The sequence below is a fragment of the Lagenorhynchus albirostris genome, chromosome X, assembly GCF_949774975.1.
Source record: "Lagenorhynchus albirostris chromosome X, mLagAlb1.1, whole genome shotgun sequence".
NCBI lineage: Eukaryota > Metazoa > Chordata > Mammalia > Artiodactyla > Delphinidae > Lagenorhynchus > Lagenorhynchus albirostris.
This window is the reverse complement of record NC_083116.1, coordinates 39,253,872-39,272,590: the sequence shown is the minus strand read 5'-3', so window position 1 is coordinate 39,272,590 and position 18,719 is coordinate 39,253,872. Positions and strand designations below refer to the sequence as shown.

Genomic DNA, 18,719 nt, shown 5'->3' with positions numbered 1-18,719 from the left:
GTGCTATGCAATAAATTTCTTCAGGACTGCTAGGAGTGTATGTAATCCCAGTAGTGAAACCCTTCAACCAACTAATTGTTTAGGCTGCTACATAATATCCTGAACTATAAATCATTTCTATATACCAGTAAAATTATGTGTCCAATTATAATTATCCTATTCACTTTCTGTTGTCATTTCTATTTCCTAAGCATGTGGTAAAGTTTCTAGCCATTTTCATCAAGCTTATAAGAATATTACATTTTAAAAAGCTTTAAAGAAAGGCTTTATTATCTTGGGATTTTTGTGGTGCGTCTTTCTAAGCTGATGAAACCCTTGAGTGGGTGTTGTTTTTAAACAAGTCTTATGAGCTGTACCTGATGATGAAGTAGCTTTTGGCAGTAATGGTTACTGCAAACTGAACTTGAGTATCTAATTTTGTAAGAGATGAGGTTTTTTATTTTTCCACAGTCCATTTTAAAGATGGTATATTAGTTAACTTGCAGTATTACTTCTTACATTTCAGCTCCTTAGACTTACAGTAACCCAGATTTCGTAATTAGGGCCCTAATATGTACTTTAAATATTTGTGCACTCATGTTCTTGCTTCATGCAGTATCCACTTCTGTCACATTTCTTCTGCTATATGTGTATGTTATTATTGATATAAAAAATCAAGGCAAAATCCTCAGGTATCTACTAGTTGCTAGTGCCAGTAGTCTTCCAGCAGTCACTAACATGGTCAAGTGAAAATACCTGGTACCATTCTGCCAAAGCAGTTAGTATTTTGGGACATGAAGGGCAAGAATCCCTAGAAAAGTGATGTGATCAAAAGCAAGGTGATTCATTTTGAACATGGAATACCGTATTTTTCATGACATAATGATAGTGTCCGTTTAGCTCTGTGCAAAGCATTGTGCCTGGACATTTTACATAAGTTACAACTAATCCTAACAAGAGACTTTCAAGGTAAACATTATTATCCCCTATTTATAGATGATTAGACTGAAAATCAGAGAGACTCACCAGCATGGATAACAGCTAGGATCTAAACCCAGATCAGTCTGATTCAAAACATTTCTATTCCCTCCATAATTACAAACTGAAAGATAAAAATATACAGAATAATGTAATGCAGTGGCTTATAGTATAACATTGGTATCATCTTTTAAACATTTTTATGAACTAGTTTCTTTTTTATTATAAAAGCTATACATGTTCACAATTTAAAAATTCAAACAATACCAAAAGGCACAGGGTAAAAGTGAAAGTTCCCCTCCCTGCCTTTGAAGGTCCATCCCCTTCTGCCAACCTACTCACCCACTCTCTGGAGGTAACCAGTATTCTTTGAATCCTTAAGAAATTATTTTTGCATATAACAGTATATTCTGTCTCTCACACACGCATACACAAACATACACTCTCTCTCTCTCTTAAGTACACACAAATGGAATTATAGTAAACATGGTCTCATAACCTACTTTTTCCATGTAACACTGTGTTTTGAATAACTTTCATATTAGTATAGAGAGAGCTACCTTTTTCGTTTAGTAACTATAAATATTCCACTGTGTAGATATACCTGTATTTACTTAATCAGTCCCCTATTGATGGACATTTAGATTGTTTCCAAATGTTTTCTTTTTCAAATGTTTTTGATATTAACAAACAGTACTGCAATGAGTATATCTATCTGTGTGTATGTATATAATATAATCTTTGTGCACTTACACATCTGTAGGATGAATTCTTAGATGTCACTGACTCAAAAGATATATACATTTATAACAAGTTACACTTTAACCAAAAGAAAGAGTGCCACTTTACTCACACCCTTAGAAATACTAGGTGTTATCAGTCTTGTTAATCTTTGGCAGATGATAGGCAAAAAAGTATTATATCATTATCTTCATTTGCATATCTTAATTATTCTAAGCTTGAATATCTTCCTATGCTTATTGGCCATTTATATTTTTTCTTTCTATGAACTTTCTATGCTAGCTTTATTTTTTCCATTTTTCCATGAGCATTTTTTCTTATTAATTTGTAAGTTCTCTTTGCATATTGAAGAAATTTACCCTTTATTGTGTGTTGCAGTACTTTTACCAGTTTGACGTTTATTCAGTGGAAATCTTGATATTTTAAGTAATTTTATTTTTATGTACTCAAATATATCAATCTTTCATTTCTATGGTGGCTGGTTTTATGTCATACTCAAAAAGGCATCACTCAGTCCAAGATTTTTTTTTAATTCACTATGTGTTTTTCTGATACTTTTATAGCTTTGGTTTTTTACTCATATATAATTTGTACTGTGGTAAAATATACGTAACATAAAATTTACCACTTTAACCATTTTTAATTGTACAATTCAGTACATTTACACTAAGTACATTTACAATGTTGTGCAACCATCATCGTTACCCATTTTCAGAACATTTTCATCATCTGAAAACAGAAACTCTATACCTGTTAAACAATAACTCCCCATTCCCCCCTCTCCCTAGCTCCTGGTAACCTCTTATTTTACTTTCCGTCCCTGTGAATTTGCCTATTCTAGGTATCTCATATAAGTGAAGTAATGCAGTTTTGTCCTTTTGTGTCTGGCTTATTCACTTAGTATAATATCCTCAAGATCCATCCATGTTATAATATATATCAGAATTTCATTTCTTTTTATGACTGAATAATATTCTGTTGAATGTATGTACCACATTTTGTTTATCCATTCATCTGTTGATGGACATTTGGGTTGTTTCCATTTCTTGGCTGTTATGAATAGTTCTGCTGTGAATATTGGTATTCAAGTACCTGTTTAAGAAGTCCCTGCTTTCAGTTGTTTTAAGAATATCCCTAGGAGTGGAATTGCTGAGTCATATGGTAGTTCTATATTTAACTTTTTGAGAAACAACCAAACCATTTTCCACAGCAGCTGCATCATTTTACATTTTCACCAGCAATGCATGAGGATCCCAATTTCTCCACATCCTCGCCAACACGTTATTTTCTGTTTGTTTGTTTGTTGCTAACAGCCATCCTAAAGCAGTATCTCATTGTGGTCCTGATTTGAATTTCTCTAATTACAAATGATATTGAGCATCTTTTCATGAGCTTATTGGCTATTTGCATATCTTCTTTGGAGAAATGTCGATTTAAGTCCTTTGCCCATTTTTGAATTGGGTTGTTTGGGGGGTTTTTTGCTTTTGATAATATGGCTTCATTTTTATAATTTAAAATTTTAATCCATTTGGAATTTTATTTTGGTATAGAGAATGAGATAAGGATCCAGCTTAATGTTTTCCCAAGGGATTAGCCATAGTTCCCAAATCATTTATTGAATAATACTTACTGTTATGGTGTTATAATTGGTATTATATTTAACTATGAAGTACAAGGATATATATATATATATATATATATATATATACACACATATACACACATATATATATCCCACCTCTTTGAAAGCATTGTTTTCATTGATAAACATTTCAGAAGCATAGCATGATATGGAAAGGTTTTAACACATGTAAGAAATAATTTTATTATTCTCTAGATAATCAGAGTTTCCGACATTATTTTCAGAGGCAGGAATACCACACTATATTACAAGATAGGTTAGACTGTGCTGCAGTACAAAGCAATTCCAAAGTCTCAGTGACTTAATACAGTAAAAATTTATTTCTTGCTCAAGTCAAGTCTGATGCAATCAGTTATTAGCTTTCTCCCCAGCAGTGATTCAGGAATCCAGCATGCTTCCATCCTGTTGCACCTCCAACAGGAACAAATGGCTTCTAGGGTTGTCTAGGCAGAGGAAGAAATAGATGAAGGAGACACTGACTTTTAATTTTGTTGGACCCAAACTGCCACATCATTTCTGCTCACATTCTCATTTGCCAGAACTTATTTACATGATCCCAAGCTAACTACAAGGGAGGCCAGGACACTTTGTCTCCCATGTGACCATGAAGAGGAAATGGAGTGGCAAACACAAAGCATTGCCTTTGTCACACTCACCTTCTGCATATGTGATGTTCCTAAAAATGTATAATTTTAGTAATTCCAACATTTTAAAGTGACATGTAGAGAAGCTTATTTTATAGGTAAAATCTATAATCATTTTAAAATGATTCCTTTGTAATGTAAATAATAACATTTTAATTTAATACTAGGTTTTCTTAAGTAGAAAATGATGGTTGCTGGCATTTAATTAAGTGCTTACTATGTGTCAGCTACCATTCTAAATGCTTTTACATGCATTTAATCCTCACAACAGCCTATGATATAGGTACTAGATGAGCAGATTGAGGTGCAGAGAGGTTGTCATTTACACAAGTAGGCAGAGTTACCTAAACAGAAAGCTTACTTATACGTTATGTTGCAGGTACTACGTAAGTCATTATTTGTAGAATGATATGATGACAATTAGAATTATTAAGGTTTGGGTTTCTGCTGTTAGCATCAAATCTGAAGAGCTTGAAATCTTTCCAAAGCATCTGGATTAAAGTCCATCCCACTCAAAGAAGAAGAAAATTATATAGTACCAGCAGTTGTTATTATATTCATTGTGCTTTAGTGAACTTGCACAATTTTAAATCATTCATCAGATTTTGTGACATGCCTAGCAGATGTGGCTGTCCTATGCAGCTAATGAAGCCTAAGCTTGAGGAGCTCTCACTTGTGTAAATCCTTTCCACAGCACTTCTAGGGTTTTTTTTGTGTGTGTGTGTTGTTGTATTTTGTTTTCTCTTTCATAAAGAAGACCCCCAAATAGTATACCTTTCAACCCCCTCAAAATCTAGATCCACTACTGGCCCTTGGTCACAATTTTGTAGAGATGTAGCTCTAGCACAAAAGGTTAAGAGCCCATGCCTTGGTGCCAGACTGTCTGGATTAGAATCACCCTGTGACTTTGCTTAAGTTACTTAACCTCTAAATGTTTTAGCTTTCTCATGTTTAAAATGAGGTCTTTGTCATGTGTAACCACTGAAGTCTGTGATACAGTAGCTTGGTAGTGGTTAGTGTTTTGAAAGAGATTCCTTAAATACATTTTAGCCAAGAAGAAGAAGAAAAGAAAAACATTACTTTCTCACCTTTTGCAGATTGGCTCTGTGTTGTGGCACCCCTTCAGTGCTTAGCCAAGATGTTTATGACTCTGTCTTAGCCCTCACTTCCTGTTCTACAGAGACTGATGGTCAGCCAGAGGTGAACAATGAGAGTTTTCTCAGGCCTTTTCTGAACGTGCATCCAGCACTGGGCATACATGTAGCCTTCTTGATTCCTTGGAATACACAGGAGCTCTTAAAAGCTCATATTCCCCCACGTATCTCTTTTCCCAGGCCCTTCCTCCCCAGGCTTCTTGGTCTGTCTATTGCTTGTCCCAACTTTAAAACCCTGATCTATCTGCTCTGACAAATGCTTTTGCCTTTATATGCTTTCAACAAAAGCCATTGGGAAAGCTACCCTAGTCATGGGATGCTCCAAATTGGGTGAAACACAAGCAAGCTCTTGCATCTGACCTTGAGGGAGCTGCCTGACAGGTCAAAATACACAACCACATCTTTGAGAATAAGGTCTGCGTAGCTCCCTCTGGTGCTAGCAACCTGCACCAGGAGTACGAGCTGCCATCTTCATGGCTGCTACTGATCTGGGGAGTAGGCGGGCAGTTTAAAACACCACAGCACACTCTTACCATAGTGCAGCAACTTCTTTCTTCATTAATCTTTCACCAGGTTGTTAAATTTTTGTCTAGATTCCAGAGTTCTGGAAAAGTTGATCTGAGAGTTTTTTTGCCAGCTTATAAGTTGCTTTAGTGGAGGAACAGAGCCCTGAAATTCCGTACTCTGCCATTTTCATCAATGTCACTCACCCGATCCGTTCTTGATAAAGCTTCTTAAGAATATCCAAAGCTAAGTGTTAGTTAATAAAGCCACTTAAAAGGAAACATACTTTAAAAGAAGCTTCTTTTTTAAATTTTGCTTTATGTCTTGTAAATTTTGCAAATAATTGATGATTGAATTGCAAAATAGAAAAATTTATCTTTGTATTTCCTTGAAGGGTAGTAAGAAGTTGTTTACTTGGCACCTAAATGACCTTGAAAATATGTAGATTTACTTTGCTCCACTAAATAAATAAATAAACAAACAAATAAGGCTTTGGAGTACCAGCCTGTATCTTGACATTTTTGGTAGCATCTGTTTGATGTATTCGCTGTTATTGGCAGAAATTACTATATTATAACTTTGATGAATGTATGTGATGAACTGGAGGGAAGAGGGAGAAGATGAGAGACACTGTTAATTATAAGAAAAAAAATCAGCTTATGTGATACTAAATCCAAGTAAATATTTAACTATTTTACAATACTTACCATCTGCTTTTTACTTTTAGGTGATATTATAAAAGCAGCAACTGAATTGGATAAAGTGCATATCGTTGGTATCTTGGATATCTGTAATTTAGGTAACGGTAAAACAGAAGTCTATTTGCACAAAATTTATAGACCAGATAAAACTTCTTAAAAACTGGCAGATGAAATTATTAAAGGTTATAAAGAGGGCATTGCTTTAAAGATATTCTGTCAAAAACAAAGATATTCTGTCATTTTGTTGGTAATTTCAGTAACTGTTTCTCAGAGTATTACATACACTCTAAAGTTAAGTGGTTTTATGTTCGTCTTGTATTTGGAGCTAGCACACTTCATTTTAAATTCATTCTTTGGAAAGGTCATTGAAACAATTTGTGTGTATCAAGAAAGTTCATCTTACTTCTTTCTATATGACTGTTATCTTGACTTGTGATAATTTGTGTTCACTGTTCTATTTGTGAAGTATACTTTTATTCTAAAGCCTCAGCATAAGGCATCCCAACTTAAGAGTAACTTTTCATGGACATTTAACATTTTATTCGGCTGTAATGGGGAATTTTGAATTGCTGATTTGAGGATTAAATTCTCCTAAAATGGTCAACCTGAATTTCTCAAAACCAAGGTAGTTTCTATCATTTTCAAAAGCACACATGGATTGTTATGTTCCATTTGCCTTGGTCTTTAGTTTGGTCAGCTGTACAAAGAGCATGCCAAATTAAATTGTTTTAAGGTTTTCTACTCCCTAATGTGACTTCTTATCCTTTGAATTTCTAAATGTTTTGACCAGTGTGTGGTCTTAAAGCCAGAGGCTACAGTATGTCTGTATTCTTGCTATGTTCATTTGTAATTTTGGTACATGTAATGTGAGTTTAAATAGTGAAAATTTATCTCAAATTAACATTTTAAGTGCTCATATTGAAAGTATAAAAGAGTAGCTAAGGGAATTGATTTTATTCTGGTTGTCTATCTTACTTCATTTTAACTGTAAATGGCCATTCCACATGTGCAAGATTCTGTGATTGACATCTACGTGGTTAGTTAGATGAGCCAAAATGACCATCACTTGAGTTAAAAAGTACTGTTTCAGGCTTCCCTTAGTGGCACAGTGGTTGAGAGTCCGCCTGCCGATGCAGGGGACGTGGGTTCGTGCCCTGGTCCGTGAAGATCCCACATACCGTGGAGCGGCTGGGCCTGTAAGCCATGGCTGCTGGGCCTGTGCTCCGCAACGGGAGAGGCCACAACAGTGAGAGGCCCGCGTATCGCAAAAAAAAAAAAAAAAAATACTGTTTCAAGATGAATCCGATTGTAGTTAAGCTATTAACTTTTAGGCTTCCTTCTAGCCCTGTGGTTCTGTAACTTCATATGCTATACATTTTAAATGTGTTGGGCATCATGAACCTAAAGACAGATGCTACAGTTTTTTCATAAATGTGTTCAATCTTTTGTTCTTTAAAATTGTGTTTAAACATTAATTAAAATAGGGAATCCTTCTCATGTTAAAATTTTGACTGTATTATTAAAGAAGTTAAAACCTATCTCATTTTGAATGTATTTGATGTTTTTCCTTCATATTTTTGGTCTATATTAGACCTACACATGCTTGCTAAATGAGCCAATATGATTCTTCCATATGGGTTGAAAACTGTTGTTTATCAAACAGAATCTGGGCTTTTGTATTAAGCTATTATAAACTTTAACAGGCAATTCAGTTTTAGTGCCTCATAAAAGTTGGAGAAGGGAAAAAGTTAATACTTAAATGGCTATTGACTAAAATACCTCAGGCCGAGATTGCAAAACTACACACTTTAACAGGTGTAATTTCTGTTCTTATATTGAATGAGAAATATGAACTCATTATTAAGTTTTAGGATCCTGGACTTCCCTGGTGGCGCAGTGGTTAAGAATCTGCCTGCCAATGCAGGAGACACGGGTTCAAGCCCTGGCCCGGGAAGATCCCCACATGCCACAGAGCAGCTAAGCCCGTGTGCCACAACTACTGAAGCCTGGGCACCTAGAGCCCATGTTCCACAACAAGAGAAGCCACCACAAGGAGAAGCCCGTGCACAGCAACGAAGAGTAGCCCCCGCTCGCCACAACTAGAGAAAGCCTGTGCACAGCAACAAAGACCCAACACAGCCAAAAATAAATTAATTAATTTTAAAAAAAGATTTAGGATCTTTAAAAACAACTTCCATGGCAATTTGTTTTATATTATAGTAATGTTTCTATCCAAATTTGGAGTTAAACATCTGTCCACATTTCCAGTTTATGGCAAAATTGGATAGCTACTGTGGCAGTTTTCTAAGTAAAAAAGCAAACTACATCAGAATACCTTATCTTCAAGTGACAATATGTGTTGATTCTTTCCAAAGCAACACAAATATACTACTGTGGTGTCACTTTTATATTAACAAATCAGTTAGTAAATTATGAAATATTACATAGTCTACCACAAGACCACAATCTTTCACTGAAGTTTCTAATTTTAGATGGTACATGAGATCTACACATTGAAATCCTTTGATAAACTATTAAAAGAAGAATCTGAGTACATGTTTATCCTGCCACTTTTCTTTGTTGGAATTATCCTGCATTAATTTTATTCATATTAAGACAAGGACTTTTAAAAATTTTGAAACCCTTATTTGGTGACACTAATAATATTTGATGTTTTTGGCTAGATAGCTTCTGCCAACATGGACTATAGATTATAACCAATTCTATTATTCTGAAGTCATTTATATGGTTTATAATTGAGCTGGTTGCTATTTTACTAGTTACCTGTTCAGGTACAGTTCCTTTTTTTTTTTTAAGCATTGCTACCCATGAGTTTTCAGGTAAACTGATGGGAGGTGAAGTATGTATTAGTACAGCTTATTTCAGTAATCAGTTGTGCTTAGTAAGGAAATTTTAGGGAAAAGGGTTAAAATGAATACGTAAAACTAGATTTGGGGATTATCTGAAGATTTCAGTTATTTGCGATTATATTTGAGTCAAGTCATATTACATTAATGTCACATCTCCAAAATGGAAACATTAGATAAAAACTTATCTCTTGGTCTAGGTCACACCACCCACTAAATATTATCCCTCATTCTTACATTGTTATGTTGATACCACTTCTAGCCCTAAGTTTTTGCTTTCCTTTATACTAAAGAAATAAAAAGTAGATTTTGAAAAAACAGACTTAAAGCTAGCCACAGGTCTGTCCCTAAATCCCTGTGGAACTTTAAGGAAAGCCACTTAAACTGCTTGGCCTTAGTTTTCTTATTTGTAAAATTTGCAAAATAATGGTCCCATCCAGTTGTATGATTCTTTTGGTATGTTAATATCGTTATTAGAACAGTAAAAATGTCTTTGTGTTATTATCATGTGTGTCATGAAAATGTGGTTTTCTATGAAGAACATTTTAAAGTTATGATTAGACCATTATCAATTATAGCAGCTCATCATAACAAAAAAATTGAAATATTTAAATCCCAGTTATTTTTATTGCTGATGTTCTTCCTAATTTGTTGCCTTTTCAGTGATTGATACATATATGTATTTTTTTCAAAACAGAAATCTGAAATATTTTAGCTGTTTTTAATCATATGCACATTTTCATTGAAAATCAAGTAACTTTTTTTTAAATTTGAGTACTTCTGATGCTATTCTGAGATTATTGCATGTGACTTCTAGTCGCTTAAGATCTAGGAGTTGCCCCTAACAAGGTTTTTAATGTCTGTTTTGTAGATAGGAACCTGAAACAGAAAAAGACTAAATGATTTAATGTAAAATTGTCAAGGTGGGCTTCCCTGGTGGCGCAGTGGTTGAGAGTCTGCCTGCCAATGCAGGGGACGTGGGTTCGTGTCCCGGTCCGGGAAGATCCCACATGCCACGGAGCGGCTAGGCCCATGAGCCATGGCCGCTGAGCCTGCGCGTCCGGAGCCTGTGCTCCGCAATGGGAGAGGCCACAACAGTGAGAGGCCCGCGTACCGCAAAAAAAAAAAAAAAAAAAATATTGTCAAGGCAATTAAATTTTAAGGTTGGGCTTATAACTCCAATGTCTGTTTCTTTAAACTCTAATTTGAGCACAAAGTAAAACGTTTGAATAATAATAAATTTTCAGCTAGTAGATTACTGTGAGATAAACTTCTCTAAATCCTAGGGTTCATAAAATAATGAGCCCAGTTATTGCAGCATATATCCAAGTATTTGAATGCCCACTCTATGGCAAGCACTGAGTTTGCACTAGGAACACAATACAATACAAGCAAAAACAGACATGGCCCCTACTGTCATAAAGCTTACAGTGTTGTGGAGGAGAAAGACATTCAAATAATTGCACAAATAAATAAGATAAATTTCACAAAGGAAGCTGGCCGGGGGGCATTGGGAAAGTTTTTCCTGAGGAAGTGAACTTGAGGTGAAAAGGTCTTGCAGCACAAGGTGTGCTTGAGAACTTGAATGAGAACTGATATGGCTGGAGTGCGGAATGTTGGATACAAGACGAGACAGACAGACAAAGGCTCTTGCAAATTACACAGAGCCTTATAGTCCATGGTAAGGATTTTAGTATGTATCTTCAGAGCACTAGGAAGCCATTAAGTGGTTTGTGGCCAGGGATATGCCTTGATTCGATTCATGTTTTAGAGTGGTCACTGTCTCCTGGAAGGAGAATGGATTATAAGAAGGTTAGCAGAGACTGCTAGCTGTACCCTAATACCTATTCTATAGTAATAGTTCTCCCCATGTTTAGCTAAACACATGGCTATGTAGAATAAAGAATACTTTTTCTTGCTTCCTTTGTAGCTGGATATGGCCTTGTGACTATTTCTTTTATTTGGCTAGGGCTAATATTAAAATTAATTTCTTTTGAACATACACCAAGTCAGAGTCACCCAAGGCAGAACTGGAAGTTTGCTATGAATAATCAAGGGGTACCTGTATTCTATTAGAAACACAGCCCTGTACTTCCTCATCTTTATTTTTTATTTATTTATTTTTAATAAATTTATTTATTTATTTTCGGCTGCGTTGGGTCTTCGTTGCTGCACGCGCGGGCTTTCTCTAATTGCGGCAAGCAGGGGCTACTCTTCGTTGGGGTGCACGGGCTTCTTATTGCGGTGGCTTCTCTTGTTGCGGAGCACAGGCTCTAGGCTCACGGGCTTCAGTAGTTGTGGCACGCGGGCTCTAGAGTGCAGACTCAGTAGTTTTGGCTCGCAGGCTCTAGAGCGCAGGTTCAGTAGTTGTGGTGCCCGGGTTTAGCTGTTCCGTGGCATGTGGGATATTCCCGGACCAGTGCTCAAACTCGTGTCCCCTGCATTGGCAGGCGGATTCTTAACCACTGCGCCACCAGGGAAGTCCTCGTCATCTTTAAATGGTAGGTTTGCCATAGCTGTTATTCAATCATATGGAAAAAATTGAAATGTTCCTTGCTTAAGAGATGAGTGATTCACTTCTCTATACCTTAATTAATATTGTGTACCTTTGCTAAGATACTTAATATTTATTAAGGTACAAGTAGTTGAAAAAGTCCAGTAGTATTAAATGTTTGAAACATAGCAGTGGTTCTCAAACTTGACTTCATATTGGTATCACCTGGAGAGTTTTAAAAATTACTATGCCTGGGCTTCCCTGGTGGTGCAGTGGTTAGGAATCCACCTGCCAATGCAGGGGACACAGGTTTGAGCCCTGGTTCAGGAAGATCCCACACGCTGCAGAGCAGCTAGGCCCGTGTGCCACAACTACTGAGCCTGCACTCTAGAGCCCGCGTGTCTAGAGCCCGCGCGCCTAGAGCCGGTGCCCCGTGACAAGAGGCCACCGCAATGAGAGGCCCATGCACGGCAATGAAGAGTAGACCCTGCTCACCGCAACTAAAAAAAGAAAGCCCACACACAGCAATGAAGGCCCAACGCAGCCAAAAATAAATTAATTAATTAATTAATTTAAAAAATTATTCCTACGTGCCACCCCCACCCCAGGTTTCTGATTGGAGTGTAGCCTGGGCGTCAAGAGAGTCAACATCTCCCCCAGATGATTCTAATGTGCAGACGAGTTTGAAAACCACTGTTACATAGTCCTGTTTCAAGCACTTGTTAGTTTTATTAGAGATCAAGCTTCACCCAGTACTTTGAACTTACCTCCTATCTAGGTGCCATAGTTCATCTGCTCTCAATGCAGCTTCCACTTCAATTGTTCTGATAAGGAAAAATTAACAATTGATAGTTTTGAAACAACTTTCATTTTCATAGAGTTCTAGCATGGCAGATCTGGAAAAGACTTGATAGATAAATTTTAACCCAACCTCTTTCATTGTGTAAAAGAAGAAAAAGTCCAGGAGAGGTTATTATTTTCCTGAGGATATAACACTAGCTGTTGCAGTATCAGCACTTGAACAACCTTTTGGTTTTTAAGATAACTTCAGAAATGTTCAGAGAACCACGTAAAGTACAAATAAAACATCAGACCTTTATAGATTGGAAGTTGAAGCACGATGAGGTTGAAATAAAATGACAGCAGCTAATCTGTCAAAACTACAACTAGGACTTCCCTGGTGGCGCAGTGGTTAAGAACCCACCTGCCAATGCAGGGGACACGGGTTCAATCCCTGGTCCAGGAAGATCCCACATGCCGCGGAGCAACTAAGCCCGTGTGCCACAATTACTGAGCCTGCGCTCTAGAGCCCACAAGCCACAACTACTGAGCCCACGCACCACAACTACTGAAGCCCAAGTGCCTAGAGCCCGTGCTCCACAGCAAGAGAAACTACCGCAATGAGAAGCTCGCACATCGCAATAAAGAGTAGCCCCCACTCACTGCAACTAGAGAAAGCCCGCGCGCAGCAATGAAGACCCAACGCAGCCAAAAATAAATTAATTAATTAAAAAAAAACTACTAGATCCCATACTATTCATCATGTACAACTTGTATAATCTAAAGTTCTTAAATTGTAAAGTGTGTAAGAATTACCTGGAGAGCTATTTAAAATGTGAATTCCTATATATATTCCTCCAATTTTGATTCAGGCTGACCCAGAAATCTTCACTTTTAATAAACTTCCAAGTGAGTCTAATGTAGGTATTCCACAGATAAAATTTTAAAAACACTGAATAAGTACTAGACCACTCACCCCCCCCCCAGCAAATTACCTTAAGACTTAACTGGAAAATTGCATTGATGGGTATTTATCGTTCTAGGACTAATTTTACTTAACTGTAAAATTTTAAAAACAATCTAAAATTATCTTTGTGAGTTATGACTCTCTGAAAGCCATACAAGGAAACATAAAAGCACTTACATACAAGGTATATAATGCTGGTTACCATACAAAGTCATGCACTTCAAACTTCAGAGTAATTTAAAATAGTTTAGCAAAGTTCGCCAGTGCTGCCATAAAGTGTTATGGAAAGTTGTCATTTTAAAAGCATATAATGATGTTCCTTTAGAAACAATTTAATAACTGGTAGAGAAGGTTAACTCAAATTTCTACAACTTTACTAATGAATTGCCTGTTGAATGCTGATGTTGAATTTATCACAGATGTCTATTAGCAATTAGCAGACTAATCATTTTGACAATAACACTTTTGTTTTCAGTTTGATAGTTTTCTTTATCTAGTGAATACAGTCTTTATTATGAGTTTGAACGTTGGCGATAGTGTTTACTCTGAAATAGACCATGAGCTAATACACAAGACCTTTAAACTTTTCATGAATAATTATTAAGTGATTACTGTGTGTAAGTTGTTACTAATACCAGGTACTGTGAGGGAGATATGAGTAATCAGCAGCTGTAACCGGATTAAAAGGTTCATATTTCTATTGTGCATCTGCTGGGATTTATCCATCAGGTTCTACTGCAGATTCCGTGAACTCTCCTCTGCTGTTAACTGTTGGTTCCCACTTTCAGGGTCCACTCCAACGCTAATACCTCAGATGCCCAAGAACGGACAAGAAGTGTGTGTGGGGGAAAATAGCTTTATTGATCATGTCCTTCAACAATGTTTCCTATTTTCTGTTGTCCTGTCCCCCTGACTCTAGTGGTATTCCTTATTTCAGACTATTTTCCTTGGACTTCAGGCTACCATTGTGTCTGCCTTCCTTTTGACCTGGTGTCTTTCTGCTTCTCTGACAGCCTGTTGCCTATTTGTGTAGTTTGCTGACTCTTGGCCCAGTCAGACTCCTGATATCTCTGTTTGTCTTGTTGTCCATTCATCTACTCCTTCACTAGCCCCTGATTCACTTTGTTATAAAGCAGAAACTAACACACCATTGTAAAGCAATTATACTCCAATAAAGATGTTAAAAAAGAATATATAAAAAATGCAAAAAAACCCAGAGCTTACAGTAAAGGAAGCGATGAAATAACTAAAGCTGTCTATACATTTGAAAGAACTAGAATTAAAATTTTTAAATGTTAAAAGATAAACCTTGAACAGTCTTTTGTTAGAGTATAACACATGGGACATAAAAATTAATGGAATGCATCAACAGATATTTGAGTGCCCACCATGGGCAAGGCCTTGTACTTGAAAGGATCTCTAACGACGAATATGTTTCCTTTTCAATGAATAAACAAAGGTAGCATAAGATGTTCCTTGGGGAGCCTGTTAAGAAAAATTCTACAAAGAAATAAGAGAAAAAAAGGCTGTGAAATCAATTCTACCAATGCCGTAGCAATTAAAATGATGGATCTTAACTTACTTCCGGCTGAACTGGTTGATAGCATTGTTTCAGCAGGGCTTGGAAAACCAGTTTGGTGTTTTAGATGATTTGAGAGAGGTGACTTTCATTTTGTCACATGGTAATCCCAAGAGTCCAGTTCCTCATTCCAATCCACTCCATGTTTATGAAAGTTCATTAGCTGGAACAGTAAGAAGAAAAAAATGTCAGTGAAGGAAGTCATCCAATCCTGATAAGTTGACATGTAGAATAAAGTTGATGGTGTTATTTATATCTAAGGTAATCCTGGTTAAGGGTTACATGTGTGTACAGTTGGAGGAGGGGCAGGCAAAACGGAATGTAGCTAAGTAAAGTGAAATAGAGCTGATGTATTCAGAGCTTACGTTGCTAGAGGTGAGATCAGTTACCTACTTGCAGCTGAAATTTCAAACTTCTGCTTAGTGGGGACCTGAGTGGACAAATGGTGACTGATAGTTGGAAATATCAGCAGACATCTTAAATTTTATTCTCAAATGAATGAGCAATGAACCAGGAGAATAAGTCCAGTTGTTTTCAGCTGCTGGTAATTTTTACCTTTTTATTTAGAATCACAGCACCTTTTTCAATGAATGCCCGTGTGACTGTGGCTTATTACAATGAAACCAGCAACTACACTTCAACAGAGACATGTGAATGTGGTGTTTATGGATTAGCCTCACCGGTGGCTAATGCTATGGGGGTGGTGGCCATCCCTAAGGGCAGTAACTACCTAGCTTGTGACTACAACACTGAGTTTACTAATACTAAGAAGCCCTGGATTGCACTGATAGAAAGAGGTAATTGTACATTTTCAGAAAAAATTCAAGCAGCAGGCAGAAGAAATGCTGATGCTGTTGTGATTTACAATGCTCCAGACACTGGCAACCAGACGATACAGATGGCAAATTTCGGTAAGTAAGAACTGATTCCCAAAGAGGGTGAATGTCTTTGTTTATCTTAACATGGTATTTCCATCTACAATGACTCAGGGTCTGGCAATGAGGTTGTAAAACAAGTGTATTTTAAATTTTCTTGCCTGGCACTACTCTGAATTACTTCACTATTATTTAATATTGGCAATTAATTTGTTTCAAGGTCAAAAGCAATTCATGAAGTGGTTCCTGTTTTCTTTCACGATGTTCTTAGCTCTACTAGTTTTCTCAGTGTGTATTACAGAATTGCTTTTTAATAAATGTGCCTTTACCTGTAACCATTCAAGAAAATATAAATATTTAAATTTCATTCTTAATTTGTACTTTTCAGTTTGATTCAGGGTTGTATGTATTCAAGTGTGCAGTAACTGCAAAACTGATTCATTATTATGATTAAACAGTAGCATATTGTAAGTGTGAAAAATGCTTACAGAAATGAGAATTCAACTCTCTGCTGTGTGCATGTGATATTTTAATGTCTGTGGGACTAATATACCTAAAACTACTCTGTAAGAAACATTATACATTGAAAACGGTAAGGCTGAAATTGGATACCTCTGTAATTCACACCAAAAGTAAAGATTTCCCTTAAAAATGTTTACTTATGACTTCTTAAGTAAATATAATTATCAAATGTATTAATTTTGTGAAGGAATGTACTTCTTAGAATTACTGTTTTCATTTTGTAAAAAATGCCACTTTCCAAATAAATGGTTTTAAACTAATGAAGAAGTAGACTTCTGAAACAAGTTTTCTATACTGTAGGTGGGTAAAGGTTTTTTGACCCCAGACTTGGCCAAAGGAGAAAAATGGTAATTTCAAACAGGGTAAGATCTGGTCGAACACAATACCAGGATAATTGGTATTCTTACCACCAAGTTTGGCCTCTGAGAAGATTAATGTAAATTAAATCAACCAGATTTCAGAACTGTAAGAAAAAAACAAATTTGTGTTAAGAGTAGTAGAGTGGAACATCCAGGTTGTGTACCTACAGTATGGCAATTTAGTACTAATCTTTGAAAAACAAGCTGCTTGTTTCTCTGGGTATCAAAAACTAGGTAACATGGTCTTTAACAGTACAAAATTATTGTAAATGTACAAAGCTCTACTTGCTACCTTTTGTAACATATCCTGGACATTTGGAGAACCCAGGCATTCACATTTTTTTCTTTTGAAGTTAAGAGCACTTCATAAACATTATCTGCATGTACCTATAATTTTACGAGTGAATTTTATTTTTGTAGAAATAAAATGAGGTGGCTTTCTGTTGAAGATTAGAAATTAAACCTTTTCTAAGGAACCTACTTGCTCTATGTTTCAACTTAGAGATTCTGAGTATTCTAGGTTTCCTTTTACATGCATAGCCACATTCTGCTGTTCACTCCCCTGCTTTCTTTAGGATAATTTTCTTTCTTTTTCTTAAATTGAAGTATAGTTGATTTACAATGTTGTGTTAGTCTCAGGTGTACAGCAAAGTGATTCAGTTATATATATATATATATATATATATATATATATATATATATATTCTTTTTCAGATTATTTTCCCATATAGGTTATTATAAAATATTGAGTATAGTTCCCTGTGCTATGCAGTAGGTCCTTGTTGTTTATTTTATATATAGTAGTGTATATATGTTACCCCAAAATTCCTGATTTATTATCCCTCCCCACCTTTCTCCTTTGGTAAACATAAGTTTGTTTTCTATGTCTGTGAGTCTGTTTCTGTTTTATAAATCTTCTGCTTTTTTAAAAGTATAAACAGTATCAAACTAAATAGTAGTCATGTTTTCCAAACTTGCTTTGCATCATGCAATAAGGGCCAACTACTGGAAAGTAGGTGCTCAGCCACTGAATTTAAAAGACTGACCAAAACAGTAAATCTCTCCAAAAGGCATGCACAGTCATTTGAGTATATGTCTCTGAGCAGAATTTAAGAAACAAAGCAGTTACATTTATCATTGAATATATACTTCCAATATAATCAAGGATATGTGATCAAAAACATTTTTTAAAGCTACGGCATTGCATGTTTTAAAATAAGCACATTTGAAAAGATAGCATAATCATAGTAACTGTAATAGTTAATATTTATTGCCATTTAATATATGTCAGGCACTGTTTTAGGGTCTTTATTTAATGAATGTTGAGCTTTAACATTAAACGATCTCAACCCCAAAGAATTAAAATTGTAAGTTTAGTGTTTTGCCGTTATAAAACCTGTCAACTAGTGTGTCATTGGAGTTCTTCCTTCCCAGAAATTTCTCTTATATAGATACTATTATATGATGCAGTTGACAAACATAGGGAAGGGAGTGTGGATACGAAAACTCTATGATCAACCCCTAGACCATTAAAGATTGAGTCATTATTTTATAACATAAGCCAACATTGTGTTTGTTTTTGCTGTCTTTCATTAGGGTTTTGTTTAGGCACAGAGGGTAGGGCAACAACTCCTCCTCCTCCTCCTCCAAAAGCTCAAGGCTTTACCATCTATCACATTATCTATTTTTTATTAGTTATCTATTTTATACATATTAGTGTATATATGTCAACCCCAATCTCCCAATTCATCCCACCACCACCACCCCCCGCCAAATTCCCCCCTTGGTGTCCATACGTTAGTTCACTACATCTGTGTCTCTATTTCTGCCCTACAAACCAGTTCATCTGTACCATTTTTCTAGGTTCCACATATATGCGTTAATATACGATACTTGTTTTTCTCTTTCTGACTTACTTCACTCTGTATGACAG

At 36.1% G+C, this 18,719-nt stretch overlaps 2 protein-coding genes across 2 annotated transcripts in view; both read left to right on the top strand.

Annotated features, from left to right (window-relative positions):
- The window catches only part of RADX (RPA1 related single stranded DNA binding protein, X-linked), a 63,519-nt gene extending 55,697 nt beyond the window's left edge, over positions 1-7,822 (top strand). The window contains exon 14 of the mRNA XM_060138364.1: positions 6,370-7,822. Coding sequence (XP_059994347.1) covers positions 6,370-6,500 — 131 coding nt within the window. The 3' untranslated portion in view covers positions 6,501-7,822. The remainder of the gene's footprint in view (positions 1-6,369) is intronic.
- A 7,713-nt stretch (positions 7,823-15,535) lies between these two features.
- The window catches only part of RNF128 (ring finger protein 128), a 97,200-nt gene continuing 94,016 nt past the window's right edge, over positions 15,536-18,719 (top strand). The window contains exon 1 of the mRNA XM_060138363.1: positions 15,536-15,941. Within this exon, the coding sequence (XP_059994346.1) occupies positions 15,536-15,941 (406 nt within the window). The remainder of the gene's footprint in view (positions 15,942-18,719) is intronic.